A 21,477-nucleotide genomic window follows, 5' to 3' on the forward strand; every position below is an offset into this window, starting at 1 on the left:
TATATTTATGAGCTAATTGACACTCAAGCCACCTTTGTAAAAACATATCCTATTAAAATGTGGGAATGGGATCTAGGGACTAGCTTTACAGACAAAGAATGGCTCAAGGCTTTTAAACTCATGCATGTCTCCTTATCATGTTCGTCCCAGGCAGAAGCTGCGATCAAAACTGCCCTACGGTGGTACTACACACCAGACCGTCTCCAACAAATGTTCCCTCATACTACTGCCCAATGTTGGAGAAACTGTGCGTCTAAGGGTACGCTAATTCAGGTCTTATGGGAGTGCCCTATTATTGGTAGCTACTGGAAGGGGGTTTTCGACCTCCTAAGAGAACTACTTGGGATTCGGATCCCCATGTCACCACAGGTAGCATTACTTTTCCTTCAGATGGACGAGATTCCTCCACAATCTCGGATCTTAATATGTAAAATATTGGCCATGGCTAAATTGGTCCTAACCCGATATTGGAAAACCCCCAGAACCCCACCCCTACCTGAGCTGGTTGCGCTGATCAACATGTCTTATGTATATGAGATGATTATTGCATATGGGAATTTCACCTCGGGTACATTCGCTAACAGATGGAGTGTGTGGACCCAAAGTTCTTACTGTATTTCCACATGATTACCTGTCCATTATCTCTATGTAAAGATCTATATACTGTCTTAATGCAAGTAATGTGTAAGCAGATGTGGGATTAACCTTGTATTGGTTCTTTTTGTTCTGCTGTTTATGTGCTCATTTGGCATCTTCTGAAAATGCCTATAAAGGTCGGAATACTACATACCAGTGACCAAGACATAAGATGGCAACAGATACTTGACCTGTCTCGATATATGCTGATTCAAGATAATGCACATTTCTTTGTTTGTTTATTAATTTGTAAACTTAATCTGTAAAATCTTAATAAAAACTATTGAAACGAAAAGTGCTGACAGAGGCTCCGCTCCGAAGGCAGAAATGAACATGGCTGTAGACAGTTATGATAAAATTAGGGAAATATTGATATAAAGTCAGCAGACGTTCCTACTGCTCCACTCGTAATGTAAAAAAAAAAATATATAAATCAATTCGTAAATGATAATTTCAATAATTTACTGGATAAAGCAAGAACACAGTTTATCACAGCTGGTCTTACTGATGTCACCCTATACCCGTATATTCATGTGACTCTTGATAGAACAAGTTCCCTCCTCCCATTCAGCAAGAGAGAAGTAGTCTTGTGTTTCAGCAAAGTATTTAATTTAGTCATCATCGCTGTCATCCGATAGATTGCTATATGGTGGAAACTTTATTCTGAGATCTCTCCAAGCATCAAAAGTGTCTTTGGTCATCTTTTCATCCGCATATTTGATGACAAAGTTGCAGATTTTCAGGCAGGGAAGCTCATTGCCTTTGTGTACCATTATAGTTCCCCATGTCTGCAGAATAAAAATAATAAGAACATTAAGAAAAAAAAGCAATGAACAAAAAGTATGTATGTGACTCACACAAAAAGCCATTTTGTTTGGGCAGAGCTAATAATCACAAGAATACAGTCTATCAATTGAGTATGAACTATTGGCATGGATTTGGCACACAGACATTCAGATTTGCAAACTATAGGAGCCCTAATTGTAATAGGTGCATGGAAGAAATGTTGAAAATGTTGTTTGTTTTTTAAATAAAAATATCAGTGTGATTGGTGCAGCTTTGTAATTACATTTTTTTCAAAATTATTTTTACTTTTTGAGATACAGCTGCTTTGTATCCTGTATACAGAGCAGCTGTATCTAGTGCTGAAAGCTGAATCCGTCAGGTCAGCGGGAACGATGGGTTCAGTGTCAGCAGATCTTGCTTGTCTGTGACACGCAGGATCAAGCTGTTATCGATCACCTCTACATTCATAACTTATATGTGATCGATAAGGGCACGTTCATACGTGGCAAAGATTTTCCGCCGCAAATGTTGGTGCAGATTTGGGCCAATTAAGCAATGAATCTGCACCAACATTCAGAGGTTGCAGAAAACACAGCGGACTTGTCACAGATTTCAGTTTTTGCATTGCAAAGGCTGAAATCCACAGTGAAATTCCGCTTCTCCTCCACAACAGTCAGTGCATGCTGCGGAGGGAAAATTCTGCACCGCAGCCTATGGTCTGCAGCGGAGTTTTCTGCCACGTCTGAACTAACTTGACTAAAAATGTATTGAAACAAATGTAAAAAACGGCAGCTGGAGAATTCCACTGCGGACTGTACACAGCAATTCCGCCACGTCTGAACCTGCCCTAACAAGTAGATCCTGTGTGTCAGAGACAAGCAAGACCCGCTGACACTGAACCCGTCAGTATTGCTGACCTGACGGATACAGGATTGAGCGCAAGATACAGCTGCTCTGTATACAGTATACAAAGCAGCTGTATCTTAAAAAGTAAAAATATTTTATTATAAAATGTAATTACAAAGTTGCACCAATCACACATTTTTATTTTTTTTTAAAAGAAAGTTTCCAAAAGGTGTACATAGCCTTTAAATCAGATTTACCCAATTACAGCGTAAAGGATATGTCCCTAATTTAACACTATTTTACAATTTATATACAGATACAATCTACATAAAGAGTTGAGTAATTTTGTAAGTACATTACATTTTCTCCTACTGATCCATAGTTACAGCTTGTATCATAGTCTAGAGCTGCATTCACAATTCTGCTGAAACAGTTGACAAATTTGTTGCCAGGCACACCCTAGCTTTGCTGAGCTCCTATAATGCAGGTAAATCGTTCGTTTTTAAGACATCTGATTACTGTACATTGCCTGGTGTAAAGATGACACCCAGAAAGAAATGCTTGGAGATTTCAGCTCTGGATGATGATAATAAGGGCTGTAATTCTAGATTAGTACAAAATCAGTAATGTAATTTATTTACAAAATTACTCAACTTTTTATGTAGATTCATTTTATATGTAGACTGTCAAAGATGCACATTCACTTTAAGTTCCATGGGAAAATCTTTTGTCTAGACTACCACATAATGTTAGGCCCCTGTTGGAAATCTTAATATGATTAATAGTAATGATCATCAAACATCCTTAAAAACAGAAATACTGCAGCTGCACTTACTCGACCACAAGTATTGCAAATTATTTCGCCATTTGTTTGGTAATCTGCAAACTTTTCCTGAAGAGTTTTATTTTCTCCTTTTTTGTAGCATTTTCTGAAAGAAAAATAACATATGATTCCTATGCTGCCAAGTTAAAGAATGGATTAATATTTTCTTGTCACTTTTATCCCTTTGATGACCATGGTAGGGTTTAAGCCTTCAGTTGTAAACATCTACAGGAACAATTGTGCAGCCACTGAAGTGAAGCTTTCTCTGTCAGAGGTGCACAACCTGCGGCCCGCAATGCAACTCTGTGCACCCCCAACCACCCGTAGACAGAAATGTTTGTCTGTGTATTCATGGTTTAGAAACACACAGCTGTCAAAAAACAACTGAATCCTTCTAAAGCAGAGAATGGAGTGCTGTCATTAGACCGCAACGCAGTTCTCTCTTCCCTGCACGGACCATAGATATCAGCGCAGGTCTTGTAAAATAAATTTGAGCGCCGTGTACTCGCTGCTCACATATTTCATGCATGTCAGGGAGAAGAGTGGTAATATAAGCAAGTGCTAATGGTGCACTGTGTGGCTGGCACTGTCATGGTGGGGCGCTGTGGGGTACCACTGTTATGGGGGGTACACAGTGGACTGCACTGTTATGTGGGCACCCGATGTAGCCTGTATTATTCTGGGAGGCACAGTGTGTCTGGCACTGTTATGGGAAGACACTATGTGGCCTTCACTGTTATGGGAGACACTGTCTTTCGCACAGTTATGGGAGACAAGGTCTTTGGCACTGTTATGGGAGGCACTGTGTTTCTGGCACTGTTATGGGAGACACTGTCTTTAGCAGTATTATGGGAGGAACTGTGTCTTTGGCACTGTCATGGGAGACACTGTCTTTGGCACTGTAAGGCTGGGTTCACACGACCTATTTTCAGGCGTAAACGAGGCGTATTATGCCTTGTTTTACGCCTGAAAATAGGGCTACAATACGTCGGCAAACATCTGCTCATTCATTTGAATGGGTTTGCCGACGTATTGTGCAAACGACCTGTAATTTACGCGTCGTCGTTTGACGGCTGTCAAACGACGACGCGGAAATTGACTGCCTCGGCAAAGAAGTGCAGGGCACTTCTTTGCGACGTAATTTGAGCTGTTCTTCATTGAACTCAATGAAGAGCAGCTCAAGATATACGAGCGTCACAGACGCCTCGTATATTACGAAGAGGAGCATTTACGGCTGAAACGACGCAGCTGTTTTCTTCTGAAAACAGGCTGTCATTTCAGCCGTAAATGACAGCTAGCGTGTGAACATACCCTTATGAGAGGCACTGTGTCTTTGGCACGGTAATGGGAGACACGGTCTTTGGCACTGTGAGGCTGGGTTCACACGACCTATTTTCAGACGTAAACAAGGCGTATAATGCCTCGGTTTACGTCTGAAAATAGGGCTACAATACGTCGGCAAACAACTGCCCATTCATTTGAATGGGTTTGCCGACGTACTGTGCAGACAACCTGTCATTTACGCGTCGTCGTTTGACAGCTGTCAAACGACGACACGTAAAAATACAGCCTCGTCAAAAGAAGTGCAGGACACTTTTCAGACATAATTTGAGCCGTTCTTCATTGAACTCAATGAAGCGCAGCTCAAAATTTACGGCTGTCAGAGAAGCCTCGCAAAATGCGAGGAGGAGCATTTACGTCTGAAACGAGGCAGCTGTTTTCTCCTGAAAACAGTCTGTCTTTTCAGACGTAAAAGCCTGCTACCGTGTGCACATACCCTTATGGGAGGAACTGTGTCTTTGACACTGTCATGGGAGACACTGTCTTTGGCACTGTTATGGGAGACACGGTCTTTGGCACGGTTATGGGAGACACGGTCTTTGGCACGGTTATGGGAGACACGGTCTTTGGCACGGTTATGGGAGACACGGTCTTTGGCACGGTTATGGGAGACACTGTCTTTGGCAGGATAGGCCATCAAAGTTTAGTGTCTGGACAACCCCTTGTGGTAGGCTTCGATACAGGGCCCCAGCTTATACTGTATAAGATTAAAGTCTGCTGGACCCGGTGTCTAAGCCTACCTTAGGCTTAGATACAGGGTCCAACAAACAGTATCACACCTGCACATGGGCCCTGTATCTAAGCCTACCATATGTGTAAGGCTGTGTTCACATCACCGTTGCCCTTCCGTTGAGGGGTTCTGTCGGGTAACCCCTCAATGGAACGGCAAACTGAAACCTCAGCTTCCGTTTTCCCTCGCCATTGATCTCCATGGTAACGGAAACATTGCTAAAGCTTTCCGTTTGTCACCATTGTGAGAGGGTTCCGTTGTTTTTGACGCAACCAATAGTCGACTGCGCTATTAATTCCGTCAAAACAACAGAGATCAATGGCAAGGGAAATGGAAGCTGAGGTTTCAGTTTGCCTTTCCGTTGAGGGGTTACCTGATGGAAACCTCAGACGGAAGGGCAGCGGTGATGTGAACAGGCTCTTACTAATGTTTTTTTTGTGTGTTTGTGCTTTTTTACAGGTTCAGTCGTTGGAATACGTCGGATTCGAGGACTACTTCGATGTTGACTTTTTTTTATTATCAATAAATTGGTTAACGAGGGTTGTGTGTGGTTTTTTATTTCAATAAACCTGTTTTTTTCTATGTCTTTGTATTTTTTTGAAACTTTATTACTACCGCCTTAGTAAGGGCTGCTGGCTGATTGACGGCGTCCATTACTAAGGCGGGGCTTCGTGTCAGCCGATGCAGAGGCTAACACTAACCCCAATTATTACAGCGGTAGCCACCTCCACCAGGGGTGCCGGGAAGAGCCTGGTACGATCCAGTACTCGACCATCTGTAATGATGGTCGGGCACTGGGGCGGCCGCAGGCTGGTATTAGGCTGGGAAAGGCCAAACACAGTGGCCCTTCTCATCCTGGTAATTCTAGCCTGCTGCGGTGTTGTATCTGACTGGTTATGAAAAATGGGGGTTACCACACGTCATTTAATAAAAATTTATAATAATTGGAAAGAACGATGTGGGGTTCCACCATTTTATAACCAGCCAGATACAACATAGCAGCAGCAGGCTAGCATTACCAGGGTGGGAAGGGCCACTGTTTTTGGGCTTTCCCAGCCTAATAATACCAGCCTGCGGCCGGCCCAGTGCCCAACCATCACTTCCCGATACCTCTGGTGGCGGTGGGTACCGTGGTAATAATGGGGGTTAGTGTTAGCCTCTTCATGCCTAGCATTAAACTCCGCCATAGTAATGGATGTTGTCAATCAGCCAGCGGCCATTACTAAGGTGGTATTAATAAAGTTTAGAAAAATACAAAGACATAAAAAAAATATTTTATTGAAATAAAAATCCCACACACAATCCTCATTAACCGTTTTAATGAGAATTAAAAAAACGCTGTTATCAAAGTAGTCCTCGAGTCCAAAGTAGTCCAACAACCAAACTTGTAAAACACAAAAAAAATTAGTAACACATAAAAAAGCAAAACAATTATTATTCTTACCGTTCCTGGGTCCAGCGCTGGAGCCGCAATGTCAGCGAGCTGAGCCACTGTATCTAATTCTATCATGTGTGATACTGTCTGCTGAGCCACTGTATCTAATCCCATCATGTGTGATACTGTCTGCTGGGCCCTATATCTAATCCTATCATGTGTGATACTGTCTGCTGAGCCACGGTATCTAATCCTATCATGTGTGATACTGTCTGCTGAGCCACTGTATCTAATCCCATCATGTGTGATACGGTCTGCTGAGCCAACGTATCAAATCCTATCATGTGTGATACTGGGTGCTGAGCCACTGTTTCTAATCCCATCATGTGTGATACTGTCTGCTGAGCCACTATATCTAATCCTATCCATAGCTATAGGGTCATAGTGCTATAGATATGCGGTCTACTATATACACATAAACATTTTTTTGTGGGCGACACATACTGGGACTATTTCCCCTGGCGTTTCAAGACCTTAGTGACGCCCCTGGCTGCTAGTGCTGCATCGTTGGTTCACTTAGGAGACCCAGTGATGTAGCTGAAATCTGCGGGTCATCGGCCATGAGAAGTTTGGGGGGGCCCAAGAAGAACCTTTGCATCTGGGCCCATGAGCCTTTAGCTACGCCCCTGTTTACAGCTCTAGGCAAGGTAGGGACAAGATACTGATAAAAGGGCTAGAAGTTGTAGAGGGTCATTAAATGGCACATTACAGGACGACTTCTGACAAGCACTGACTAGAGTATGTGACCCAGCTCTGCTCAGGAGGGCAACTGCAGAGGACCAGGACGTTCAAGGTGTCAGTGTATATGAAGCACTGCTGGAGGACATATTCATGTTAAGCTAGAAATAAAACAGGCTGCCCTACAGGCTTATTAGACATTATTTAGTATCAAAAGCATTTTCTTGAATAGCTTGCAATTAATAAAATAATCAACTACCCAGGGGGAAATTTGTACTGTGTAGGAGCACATAGATGGCATCTATCCCTTTGCGGCAGGACAAAGAGGGTATTATTACTATGTGTGGGCACAATTGAGGGCACTTACCGTGTGACACAAAAGGGGAATAAGTATGTGGGGCACAAAGAGGGGCACCATTTCTTTGTAGGAGGCACTCATAGGGGCATTGGAGGTAGCAGCAGGATGAAAAGTTTGTGTGCAGGGGAGTCGGGGCTGGAAAAATACATCTTGGCGGTCTGGCCCAGAGAAGTAAAGGGAAAGTAAACAGCTAGACGTCACCTGTGAGTCACTGGATGTAACTGTAATCACTTTTCGCTATGTAGAACTGGTATCTAACTGTTATTTAGTGACTACATTATTTATGTATACATTCATACATAGAGCTGAGCCGCTGAATCTAAGCCTGCCGTGTTATTAAAGTATGTCATATAGATATGCTAGCTCCGATGTATATATATTTTTTTGTGGGGGGCAAAGCCTTTAAAGACTCTAGCAATGCCCCTTGCTGCTAGTGCTTGCTGCTAGTGCTGCATCGCTGGGTCACTTAAGATACCCAGTGATGCAGATAAAAGTTACGGACGGGCTGTCTAAAGAGAAGTTGCACGCAGTGGGAGCGCAAGCTAAAATTTTGCACTTGGGCCCATGAGCCTTTAGCTACGCCCCTGGATAGTAATGTCTCCCTGTCTCGCACTGTTAATGATGTAAGAACAGATAGTAATGTCCTCCCGGCTCTCCCTGCAAATGATGTAAGCCCAGATATTACTGCCTTCCTATCTCTCCCTGTAAATGATGTAAGCCCAGATAGTACTGCCTTCCTATCTCTCCCTGTAAATGATTGATGTAAGCACAGATAGTAATGTCTCCCTGTCTCCCCCTGTCAATAATGTAAGCACAGATAAAACTGTATTCCTATGAATGATGTAAGCACAGATAGTACAGCCTCTCCTCATGTAATGAATGATGCTACAGTCTGTTTAATTCACAAACTACTAAGCACTAATGAAACAAGACACTTTCTGACATAGAAGCCAGTTAGAAACAAAACTTGGCTGCTGGTCTCAGGAATTGCAAAATGAATATTTAACAAAGTAAGTAGACTTTACTATAAGCAAGAACAAGGTATTGTATATCACAATAGCTGATAACAATCAGAATTACCAAACAGCTGATAATAAAAAAACGTACTTGAACTTTGGGTCGGGAACAACGTGATGCATGTTTTCTATCACACGAATGTCATTTCCAGAACAAGCCAGACTCTGACACTTTCTACACCAGAAGGTCAATTTGGAAGGGTTCTCCTGGTACACTTTCAGCAAGTCCTTCTTCTTCTTTACTTTTTTTTCAACAATGCTTTGTTTTTGAAATTCTTGAATCTGAAAAAAATAAAAAATAATAATGTTAAGCCATATGTGGACATATGACTGAAACCTTTCCACAAGAATTCGGAGTGTCCATGGGAATTTGTGCTCATTCAGTCAAAAGAGAATTTGTGAGGTCAAGCAGTGATGTTGGAAGAAAAGAACTGTTTCACAATCGGTGCTCCAATTCATTCTAAAGTTGTTGGATGGGGTAAAAGGGGTTTTACCAAGAAATACATTTATGACAGACATATCCACAGGATATGAAGCAAAATGGAAGGTTTTGAAGCAGCACAAATCCCGAGTCTGGTGCGGTGCACGCTGTCAAGCCGGGCAAACCCACTCCGGCATTTTGTAGAATTCCAAGTAAAATAGTCGAACAACAGCACACGTCTCCAGATGATCAAAGTGGTTTTATTGTCAAAACATCCACGACAGACAGGCAACGTTTTGACCCATAGTGAGTGTGGGGTCTTTGTCAAGCCTAACATTACATCTAAAAACATCATACTAAATAGGTGAATTCAAATGATCACATGGTACATTGCAGCCAGTGAGAATCGTGATCCCGGTCTCCCAGGTGAATCATACATTAGTCTTGATGACAACCAACAACTTGTTACATAATACAAAAAGTGTATAAATCCGACATACAATACATCTTCAATCCATAGTAAGTATTTAAGCCATCAATTATTAATCTTGGAGTAGAAAACGAAGAAGGGAAGTCCACCACACTCCAGGTTCCAGCTCCGATCTCAGGACGCCACCGCGCATGCTCCACAATCAGTGCATCGCAACGGCATAATCAAAACAGAAGTATTACAAAAACATCTCTTACTAAGTAAGAGATGTTTTTGTAATATTTTTGTAATACTTCTGTTTTGATTATGCCGTTGCGATGCACTGATTGTGGAGCATGCGCGGTGGCGTCCTGAGATCGGAGCTGGAACCTGGAGTGTGGTGGACTTCCCTTCTTCGTTTTCTACTCCAAGATTAATAATTGATGGCTTAAATACTTACTATGGATTGAAGATGTATTGTATGTCGGATTTATACACTTTTTGTATTATGTAACAAGTTGTTGGTTGTCATCAAGACTAATGTATGATTCACCTGGGAGACCGGGATCACGATTCTCACTGGCTGCAATGTACCATGTGATCATTTGAATTCACCTATTTAGTATGATGTTTTTAGATGTAATGTTAGGCTTAACAAAGACCTCACACTCACTATGGGTCGAAACGTTGCCTGTCTGTCGTGGATATTTTGACAATAAAACCACTTTGATCATCTGGAGACGTGTGCTGTTGTTCGACTATTTTACTTGGAATATCCACAGGATATGTCATAAATGTCAGATAGATGCAGGTCCCACCTCTGGGACTCACACCTATCTCTAGAACTGGGTCCCGCAAGCCCCGTTCTAGCTTGGTCTGATCTCGCTTACTCCTGGCCATTTCCTGGCTATATGGTCGGGAGTTACGTAAACAGCGTAGCTCGCTGAGCTGCACTGTTTCCGTAACTCTCAAAGTAGTGAATGGCAGTTATGGAAGCAACGCAGCATGTGAGCTACGCTGCGTGATCCGACCAGGATATATTATCAATGGTTGCTGAATAGAGAGACAAAGGGTAGGAATGTTACCGAAAAAATAGCCCAGACGGTGTTGTGGGTATGTGAAAAGAAGGTGTAGGATTTTTTGCCTGGATGGTCCACTCGCCACAGGTCTTAAAGGTGATGCTCTCTAATCAATTGCCTAAAGCGAGTGGAGAGTTCAGTGAGGGTGGGAGATGGGTCGTTGTGTGATAGAGAGACCCTGTCCAGTGACGTTGAAAATGAAGCCATGTCCCTCGAACGAGGTTATGTAGTTTGGAGAGGACCTTGCGTAGAAAGACAGTTTGGGATGTGTTAGGAGAGTAAACATTACAGAGCACGATAGGTTGGCCAGATAGGGTTCCCTCCAAAATAATATATCTTCCCTGTGGATCCAGGTACGAAGCATGAACCTGGAGTGAGCATGTGCAGGATATTAAGATGGCAACCCCTGCACTTTTATGGCCAGAGGAGGCAGAGTATGCAACAGGATATGTCCCTTGTGCAAAATGTGAAGAGCCCGTGGAGTCTGGGTGCGTCTCTCTTGTAAGAAGGCAACATCTGCTCTAAGGGATTTCAGTTCTCTAAGGACTAAACCCACATAGTAAATTGTAATTCATCACTCCAGGGAGCATGTTTCCACTGCTCCAGAGTGTCGAGGCGGCGTGCTCTACACCATTCCAGCCAACATTTAGGCTTGTATGCAGCTGCCTGACCATGAAAATCCGTTTCATGATGCTCGCGATGCAGTTTGGGGCAGCTTGGTACTCTATAGTGAGTAATACAATAGAGAAGAGGCGATTTTTCAGCTCGCTCTGTGTGGTCTACGTCTTCGTGTCTGAGGTGTTGATACTCCTAGACACTTCCAGGGAAGATCTTGCAGATCAGAAATTTCTTGAACTGACTTGTGGCAAAGGTAGTATACTATGTCAGTGCCACGTGTAAAAACACTGAGCTCTTCAGTACCACCCATACTACTAGCAATGTTCGTCTGTGGAGATTGCATGGCTGTGTGCTTGATATTATAAAACTGTTTGCAATAGGTATGGCTGAAACAACTGAACTTTATCATTGGAATAGGTATCCGCATACAGTCCTTGTGGCCACATAGTGTACTAATAATAACGACTTCTAGAAATAACGGGATTACCTTTTCAGCAAAAATGTTGGGGTCCATTTTCTGCACCTTTTTGATAGCTTTATGCATCAACTCTTCTTTGTAATCATTAACACTATCATGATCAATAGCCCCGGATGACATAGAAGCCACCAATACAACAGCACTTTCTTCAGCTCTGGCTCGACCCCGGGCCTAGTGGTCACAAGGAAAACAAAACATTGTATATAATTATTATTTAATGACAGAATGAAATGCTATAGCTAACCTGTATTTATGACTGTTCACATCTGTATTGGAGGGTCCGTTGCAGATTCTGTCATATTTTCTAGCAAAATAGCGCAGCATGCAGTGCTATTTTGTCTGGTAAAATGACGGAAACCTGACAAGCCCATGAAAGTCAATGGGATACGTCGGGCGCCGTTGGTCTCTGTCATGAGACTGATCCAGCATTTTGTTATTTTGTTCCTATGACGGAACAGAAAAAGGGAAATACGAGTGCAGATGTGAACAGAACCTTATAACATAAATTATCAGTGTTAAATATAGCACATTATGATAAATTCAAGTTTGAGAAACATTGCACTTCTACCAATGACCACAATAATAGGATAAACACATGACCTTACAACTATAAAATCACTCAATTAGAAAATCAAGGTATCTATATTTATAATTCTTTTCTTGTATAATGGGTAAATAAAACACTTATTACTATGGTCATGATAGCGGAGATAGATAGATAGAGCAGTATATATAGATATACTTGTACATTATACACATACTTTTTGCATTAACCAACAATTACCTGCATCATTGCTATTTCATTGGTGATCAAACCATATAGGATAACTATGTTGCACTCCTTAATATCCAAACCCTCCTCTGCCACACTTGTTGCAATTAGCAGATTAACTTCTCCAGTGCTAAATTTATGAATCACTTTCTTTTGTTCATTCTAAAAAGTAAAACAATGACGCTCTGTTATGTATGTTATCAATTAAAAGTCTGAGATTAGGAGATTATTCTTATCAATTGCTGAAAAAATTTAAGTTACATTAAAAGTGAATGTCTACCATGCTGATTCTAGGTCCAAATTTCTGAGCTAATAGATTTTTTTTCCAGGTCAGAGCTTTATTTTTCTGATACAGAGCCCTAAATCACCTGCATAGACATAGATTGCAAATGTAACCCTGTGGCTGCTTCCAGTCACCCCTAGAGGGAGCTTACTGCATACAGTTTTTTTATTGTGATTAACGTATAAGCAGTATACAACCAGCTCCTAAGCTCCTCCTAGTGGTGGCTGAAGGCAGCCGGAATGTCATCTGTTAAATCTATGTCTATGCAGGGGATTTGAAGCTCTGTATCAGATATGACCACTATGAACTTATAATAAGAAATTAACCAGCACAGAATATGAACCTATTTACATTAATGGAACAAAATTCAAGCGTGAACATTCACTTTAAAGAACATCTACATTAAAAACAAAAGACATAACTAAAATATATAGATACTGAAGTTGTAATCTTCTTTTATGTTTTTTTTTAAATTATTATTATTAATATTAAATAATGTAGCCTTTTCTTAATTATATCTTTTCCTGGAAAAAGCCGGATGAAAACAAATATGACCGCCATTACAGCTTACTTAAGGGCTGTCACTCAGCTTTCCCGGACTCATGATTGTAAAAGTGCCAACCAATGCTCTGAACTATAATAAAAATGGTTGGTATATCTTATCATGTGCATGGCACTGAAAATGGATTGTATATCTCCATACTGGATCTGTACCTGAGTCATAGATTTAAAGTCACTGTTGCCTCCTGCTCCAATAATGTAATTTGCCCGAATGCCCACTTCTTTGAACTTCTCATTGTCATCGATCCACTGACACAGAGCAACAGCACTTTGGCGCGTCTTGGTAAATACAATTCCTCTGGCTTCGCTATTCCTGGTAAACTCTTCCATTATGGATCTTCTTAGTTTAGTAAGTTTCTCATTTTCATACTCCTCTTTCTCAGCCAGTTGCTTTAGTTCTTTCTTGTGTTCTTAGTAAAAATACAATAAATACTTATCAGTTGCTAGATGTGAATAGTCTAAATTGCAACATCATTAGTTTTTAACCATAGGGTTAAAAGGTGTGATCCGCTTTTGAAAACCACATTTTGTTAAATTTGTCCACCGATAAGCTGATCATAGAGTGTCCTGATGGCAGGACCCTTAAAGAGGCTCTGTCACCAGATTTTGCAACCCCTATCTGCTATTGCAGCAGATAGGCGCTGCAATGTAGATTACAGTAACGTTTTTATTTTAAAAAAACGAGCATTTTTGGCCAAGTTATGACCATTTTTGTATTTATGCAAATGAGGCTTGCAAAAGTACAACTGGGCAGATAGGGGTTGCAAAATCTGGTGACAGAGCCTCTTTAAGCTGGCCAAACACTTTGGATAGCTGTCAGCTGAACGCTCGTTCAGCCGACAGCTATTGCTCCTGACCCCTATACATATGGCCGAATTTGCTTGTGCTCTCAATAGGGAGAAGGGAGTAAACCATTGACAGAGGCTTATCTCCTTAAAAACAAACGTTTCGGGCATGTTGAAATCCAACAGTCCGATCCTTCTCTCCAGATTGAAAGTTGTGACAACACCATATAAATCAGATGGTCGACTGGTCCTGCCAAATTGGCGGGTTCGTAGGACGTTCATCTAATGTGTATGGCCGTCATTAGCAATCAGCTTATATGGCGGTGTATGGCAGCAATTGTTCAATTCTCGTGCAGTGTCATCACAGAGGAAATAAGGCATTACACAGCTTCTATTGAAATCAATGGACTGTCGAGTCTTCTCGGAACTAAAGAACCGCTTAAAGTGATGTCACCACAAGATATCTGACATTAACCCCTTAACGCTCCAGGACATACTATTATGTCATGGTAAGTGCATCGTTCGCGCTCCATGACATAATAGTATGTCATGGAGTAAACACGGCGCCGTTCGCGCGGGGCGCGTGCATGAGCTGTGATAGCTGCTGTTTCCGACAGCAGACTATCACTGCTCAATGTGCCGGGACCGATCGCGGTGGTCCCCGCAGATTTAACCCCTCAGAAGCCGCGTTCAATAGCGATCGCGGCTTCTTAGGGGTTAATCCGCCATCGCCGGCCTGCTACACGATAGCGGCCGGCGATGGTGACTATGGCAACCGGACACCAAAAAATGGCGTCCGGCTATGCCATAGACGGAAGCCTAGTGGGTCCTGACAGAGTCAGGACCCACTATGCTTGCTGTCAGTGAGTAGCTGACAGTTCTAATACACTGCACTACGCATGTAGTGCAGTGTATTAGAATAGCGATCAGGGGCTCCTGCCCTCAAGTCCCCTAATGGGACAAAGTAAAAAAGTTAAAAAAAAGTTGTGTAAAAATAAGAAAATAAACGTTTTAAAAGTAATAAAAGTAAAAATCCCCCTTTTTCCCTTGTCAGTCTTTATTATTAAAATAAATAAATAAATAAACAAATAAACTATACATAATTGGTATCGCCGCGTCCGTAACGGCCTGAACTACAAAATTATTTCGTTATTTATCCCGCGCGGTGAACGCCGTAAAAAAAATAAATAATAAACCGTACCACAATAACAATTGTTTGGTCACTTGACCGCCTAAAAAATGGAATAAAAAGAGATCAAAAAGTCGCATGTACCTAAAAATGGTACTGATCAAAACTACAGTTCGTTACGCAAAAAATAAGTCCTCGCACAGCTTTTTTGAAGGAAAAATAAAAACGTTCTGGCTCTTAGAATAAGGTAACACAAAAAGTAAATGATTTATTACAAAACGTATTTTATTGTGCAAACGCCATAAGACATAAAAAAACTATAAACATCTGGTATCGCCGTAATCGTATCGCCCCGCAGAATAAAGTGAATATGTCATTTATAGCGCACGGTGAACGCTGTAAAAAAAATAGAACAAAAAAACAATAGTAGAATTGCGGTTTTTTAGTCACCACGCCAACTAAAAATAGAATAAAAACTGATCAAAAAGCCGCATGCACCCCATGAAAACTACAATGGATTCCTCAAGGGGTCTAGTTTCCAAATTGGGGTCACTTTTGGGGGTTTTCCACTGTTTTGGCACCACAAGACCTCTTCAAACCGGACATGGTGCCTAATAAAAAAGGAGGTCTCAAAATCCACTAGGTGCTCCTTTGCTTCGGAGGCCGGCGCTTCAGTCCATTACCGCCCGAGGGCCACATGTGGGATATTTCTCTAAACTGCAGAATCTGGGCAATACGTACTAAGTTGCGTTTCTCTGATAAATCCAATTGTGTTATAAAAAAAATGGTATAAAGAGGATTTTCTGACAAAAAAAGAAAAGTAAATTTCACCTCTACTTTGCTCTAAATTTCTGTGAAACACCTAAAGGGTTCATAAACTTTCTAAATGCTGTTGTGAATACTTTGAGGGGTCTAGTTTCTAAAATGGGGTATTTGATAGGGGTTTCTAATATATGGGCCCCTCAAAGCAACTTCAGAACTGAACTGGAACCTAAAAAAATAAATAAATGAGGCAATACTTCGCTTCTTACATTATACTGATAATGAGCCGTGCCCACCCCGAGATGACCCCAGTTTTGACCGTTTGTATAAACGGAGACCCCTATTAGACCGTTTCAGTGCCCGGTTTTCCCCAGCATACACCCCGAGAAGTGTATTTCTATTGATGAGTCCCTGGTACATTTTAAAGGGAGGGTTCAATTCCGCCAGTACCTGCCGGGTAAGAGGGCAAGGTATGGCGTGAAGATGTCTAAGCTGCGCGAGAGTGGATCCGGGTATACCTACAGGTTTAGGATATATGAAGGAAAGGCCACCCCCAAACCAGACTGCATCCTGGACTACAATAGGTACATGGGAGGGAAGGACTTGTCAAATCAAGTCCTGAAGCCCTACAGCGCCATGCGGTGTGGTATAAGAAGCTGGCCGGGCACATCATACAGATGACTTTGTACAATGCGTACGTGCTACGTCGATGTGTAGGCCAGACGGGAACTTTCCTGGAATTTCAAGATCTAATCTTTAGGGACCAGGAAGCGGGGGCACCCAGTACTTCTGGAAGCGAGGCCACACGCATCGTACCAGGGCAACACTTTCCAAGAGAAGTTCCCCAAACTGGTGGAAAGGGAAAGAGTCAAAAGAGGTGCAGAGTCTGCTATAAGAGGGGGATAAGGAAGAACACAATATACCAATGTGACACGTGTCCCGAAAAACCAGGGCTCTGTATAAAAGATTGTTTTAAAATGTATCATACATCCCTTGATTTTTAATTTACCCTGATGCACTCCGCACAGCTTACCCCCCTCATCTTTCCCTTCTGAGCCCTGCCGTATGCCCAGGCAGCTGATAACAGCCACATGTAGGGTATTGCCGTACCCAGGAGAACCCACATTACAATTTAAGGGGTGTATATCTCCGGTGGCGCATGCTGGGCACACTATATCGGACACTGACATGCCATATATATATATAAAATTGCAAATCTCACTCTGCACCATCTGCTGCGCATTATCTTTTACACAGTACCTGTGGGGTCAAAATGCTCACTACACCTCTAGATGAATGTCTTAAGAGGTGTCGTTTTTAAAATCGGGTCACTTCTCGGGGGTTTCAACTCTACTGGTACCTCAGGGGCTTCTGCATACATGACTTAGCACCAGAAAAGCTCCAGTAGGCCAAATGGTGGTCCTTTCCTTCTGAGCCCTCCCATGGGCCCAAACGGCAGTTTATCACAACAAATGGGGTATTGCCGCACTAAGGACAAATTGGGCAACAAAATGGGGTATGTTGTTCCTTGTGAAAATAAGAAATTTTGATAAAAAATTACATCTTATTGGAAAAAATATCATTTTTTTCATTTCACAGCCCAATTCAAATAGGTGCTGTGAAAAAACTGTGCGGTCAAAATGATAACAAAAACCATAAATGAATTCCTTGAGGGGTGTAGTTTCCAAAATGGGGTCACTTCTGGTGGGTTTCCATTGCTTTGATACCTCTGGGGCTCTGCAAATGCGACATGGCACCCGAAAACCAATCCAGCAAAATCTGGACTCCAACAAACACATAGCGCTCCTTTCCTTCTGAGCCCTCCCATGGGCCCAAACCGCAGTTTATCACCACAAATGGGGTATTGCCGCACTCAGGACAAATTGGGCAACAAAATGGGGTATGTTGTTCCCTGTGAAAATAAGAAATTTTGATCAAAAATGACATCTTATTGGAAAAAATATCATTTTTTTCATTTCACAGCCCAATTCAAATAGGTGCTGTGAAAAAACTGTGCGGTCAAAATGATAACAAAAACCATAAATGAATTCCTTGAGGGGTGTAATTTCCAAAATGGGGTCACTTCTGGTGGGTTTTCATTGTTTTGATACCTCAACACCTCTTCAAACCTGGCATGCTGCCTAAAATATATTCTAATAAAAAAGAGGCCTTAAAATCCACTAGGTGCTTCTTTGCTTCTAGGGCTTGTGTTTTAGTCCACGAGCGCAGTAGAGCCACATGTGGGACATTTCTAAAAACTGCAGAATCTGGACAATACATATTTAGTAGTATTTCTCTGGTAAAACCTTCTCTGTTACAGAAAAAAATTGAATAAATTTGAAATTCAGCAGCAAAAATTAAATTTGCAAATTTCATTTCCACTTTGCTTTAATTCCTGTGAAATGCCTGAAGGGTTAAAAAACTTTCTATATGCTGTTTTGAATACTTTGAGGGGTCTAGTTTTTAAAATGGGGTGTTTTATGGGGGTTTCTAATACATAGGCCCCTCAAATCCACTTCAGAACTGAACTGGTACCTTCAAAAAAAGGCTTTTGAAATTTTCTTAAGAATATGAGAAATTGCTGTTTATGTTCTAAGCCTTGTAACGTCCAAGAAAAATAAAATAATGTTCAAAAAACGATGCCAATCTAAAGTAGACATATGGGAAGTGTGAACTAGTAACTATTTTGGGTGGTATAACCGTCTGTTTTTCAAGCAGATGCATTTAAATTCTGAAAAATGCTATTTTTTGTAAATTTTCTCTAAATTTTGCAATTTTTCACAAATAAAGACTGAATATATCGACCAAATTTTACCACGAACATGAAGCCCAAAGTGTCACGAGAAAACAATCTCAGAATCGCTTGGATAGGTTTAAGCATTCCGACGTTATTACCACATAAAGTGAAATATGTCAGATTTGAAAAATGGGCTCTGAGCCTTAAGGCCAAAACTAGGCTGCGTCCTTAAGGGGTTAATTGTGGTCTAAAGATGGTCCCTAGTGTTATGGATAAGTCTTAGCAAATAAATAACATTTATAAAAAATTATTAAGCCTTAAAAATGTCTGTCTCCACTGTTTGCAAACAGGTATATTTTATTGTAACCTTCATCTAGACCAGTAATGCCCAATAGGTATGCCACACATGCTTACCCAGAGCACCAGGGCTGAGGTAAGGGATAAACATGTTAGGTCTAGGGCAAAATGACAATGGAAAAAAGGGATTTTAATTTTAATATTGGTATACTAATGATAAAATTCAGTAGCAAACATTAAGGAGCAACCTGGGGGCTCCATGCATCCTAAAAATGCTGCTAAGAGCAATTGGCTTGCGAGGGCATCAGGCGCAGGCTCCACATATTCATTCAAAAGATATTTAATCAGTATATGATTGGTGGGGATCCGACATCTGGGCCCCGCACTAATGCCTATTGCCCGGACAACCCATTTAATATGTTACCCTCTGATCAGGCTCTAATTGAGGCACCCATATTGTGGAAGGTTGACTACCACTTATCTAAACCAGGGCTTCCATAACTTTTTGCACTGGGGCCTCACCAGCCAGGACATTGTGATGCCTGGGTCTCACCAGTAGTCAAAGTGTATGGCAAAATTAAAAATATTGCCCTATTTATATATTATTTGTCTCCTGAACACAGTATAACATTAAAAAAAATCTCTAAATAAGTCAATTGTGTTGATAATCCAGATATTGCTGCAGCCAGAGAGAAGCCTGTGCATCAAGGGCAATCTATATATGATCACTCAGATGTCAAAACTGCCTCTTCAGCTGCGCCTCAGCAACCACTAGGGGGCCGCTCACCAGTGAGGACGCTACACAGTTTAAATGGAACCTTTCACCTAACCATACATGTGCAGCATTGTAATGGGCAGGGCTGAACTAACCCTGGGGCACTTTACATTTTTTTTCTACCCTCCTCCGTTATTTAGATATTGGTGCCGTTATATTTGGCGCCCGATATTCAAATAACACCCTGAACGGTCAATGGGGCGTGTAATGGCAAGGGGGCGTGTTACTATGGCTGTGACACTGTCCAATCCAGTGTAAGTGCTGGAGAAAGGAGAGCACGAAGCTCTTGCACTGTCCGTAGCAGAGACACGCCCCCTTGCCAGTTTTGGCAGACAAGTACAAGACTGATCTCTCGCAAGAGATCACAGTGCTGTCCTTGTCTGCCGAGAGCTGAAGAGTGAGAGCGTGTGCGAACACAGGCGCGCTCTCCTCTCTCCAGCTCTTGCACTGTCCGCAGCAGTGACACGCCCCCTTACCATTACACGCTCCCTTGCCAGTTCGGCAAACAACTACAAGACTGATCTCTTGAAAGAGATCATAGTCTTGTCCTTGTCGGCCGAGAGCTGAAGAGTGGGAGCATGCATTCGCGCACACGCTCTCCTCACTCCAGCTCTTGCTGTGATACTGTCCATAGCTGATTGGACAGTGTCACAGCCATAGTAACACGACCCCTTGCCAGTACACGCCCCACTGGCAGTTTAGTTTGTTTTAAATATCGGGTGCCAAATATAACGGCACCATTTTCTAAATAACGGAGGAGGGTAGAATTTTTTTTTAAAAGTGCCCCAGGGTTTGTGCAGCCTTGCCCAGCAGGTGAAAGGTTCTGTTTGAGAAGCGCTGCTCTAGACCACTGATACACAATCGGCACTCCTTGAAATGTGAAGGACACACAACAGTCATGACAACAGTCGAAATGGTATTAGCTATCTTTGCTGCCATCATCACAATGTCCTCTTGTCCATATGAAAAAGATGGATCAGTACTTACCAAAGAATAAGTCAAATAGAAATCTATCAGTCTCATCCATTTTCTCAGACAGAGAGGCTTCATCAGACTCATTCAGAATAAATGCCCTGTTCTTCTCTTCATCGTAGAACTTTATTAGATGGGTTAATGCATCAGACATGCGGATTGTGTCATAAATCTGAAGAGCATCATTGTACTTTTTAAGATACTGCGCACAGACATGTTGTTTACGGTTTCCTTCCTTGGCCGCTAGAAACAAAGTTGAGACAGTAGGATCAGTGACATTGTGCTTTGTGCAATTTTCAAAACTATATACACATAAAACATATAACAAATTAGTCAATAAGGGCTCTTCCTTGTAGCACCACTGTTAAAAAACAAAGGGGCTTTAAATGCCAGGGCTAGACCTTTGAAATAATAAAAAAAAATAAAAAAAAATCTAACAGTGTATCAGTGGGATTGGTGCGACTTTCTAATTACTTTTCATTAAGAATGATTTTAACTTTTTCAGAAACAGCTGCTTTGTGTCCTGTATACAGAGCAGCAGTATCTTGCGCTAAGACCTGAATCCGTCAGGTCAGCGGGATTGACTGATTCAGTGACTGCAGGTCATGTGTGCCTCCGACACCCAGGATCCAACTGTTACCGATCACATCTAAGTTATGAACATAGATGTGATCGATATCAGCTTGATCTTGCGTTTCAGAGACACGCAGAAACCGCTTTTGCTGAACCAGTCAGTGCTGCTGACCTGAC

The 21,477-nt window shown here is 41.8% G+C and overlaps 1 protein-coding gene across 1 annotated transcript in view; it reads right to left on the reverse strand.

The window, feature by feature from the left end:
- Window positions 1-858: 858 nt before the first annotated feature.
- Window positions 859-21,477, reverse strand: part of IFIH1 (interferon induced with helicase C domain 1) — a 54,045-nt gene continuing 33,426 nt past the window's right edge. Inside the window, exons 10-16 of the mRNA XM_075829365.1 lie at window positions 20,743-20,970; window positions 13,424-13,680; window positions 12,439-12,588; window positions 11,664-11,825; window positions 8,741-8,931; window positions 3,104-3,197; window positions 859-1,424 (exon numbers count right to left, since the gene is read on the reverse strand). Of these exons, the coding sequence (XP_075685480.1) occupies window positions 1,248-1,424; window positions 3,104-3,197; window positions 8,741-8,931; window positions 11,664-11,825; window positions 12,439-12,588; window positions 13,424-13,680; window positions 20,743-20,970 (1,259 nt within the window). The 3' untranslated portion in view covers window positions 859-1,247. The remainder of the gene's footprint in view (window positions 1,425-3,103; window positions 3,198-8,740; window positions 8,932-11,663; window positions 11,826-12,438; window positions 12,589-13,423; window positions 13,681-20,742; window positions 20,971-21,477) is intronic.

This window comes from Rhinoderma darwinii, chromosome 6, assembly GCF_050947455.1.
Source record: "Rhinoderma darwinii isolate aRhiDar2 chromosome 6, aRhiDar2.hap1, whole genome shotgun sequence".
NCBI lineage: Eukaryota > Metazoa > Chordata > Amphibia > Anura > Rhinodermatidae > Rhinoderma > Rhinoderma darwinii.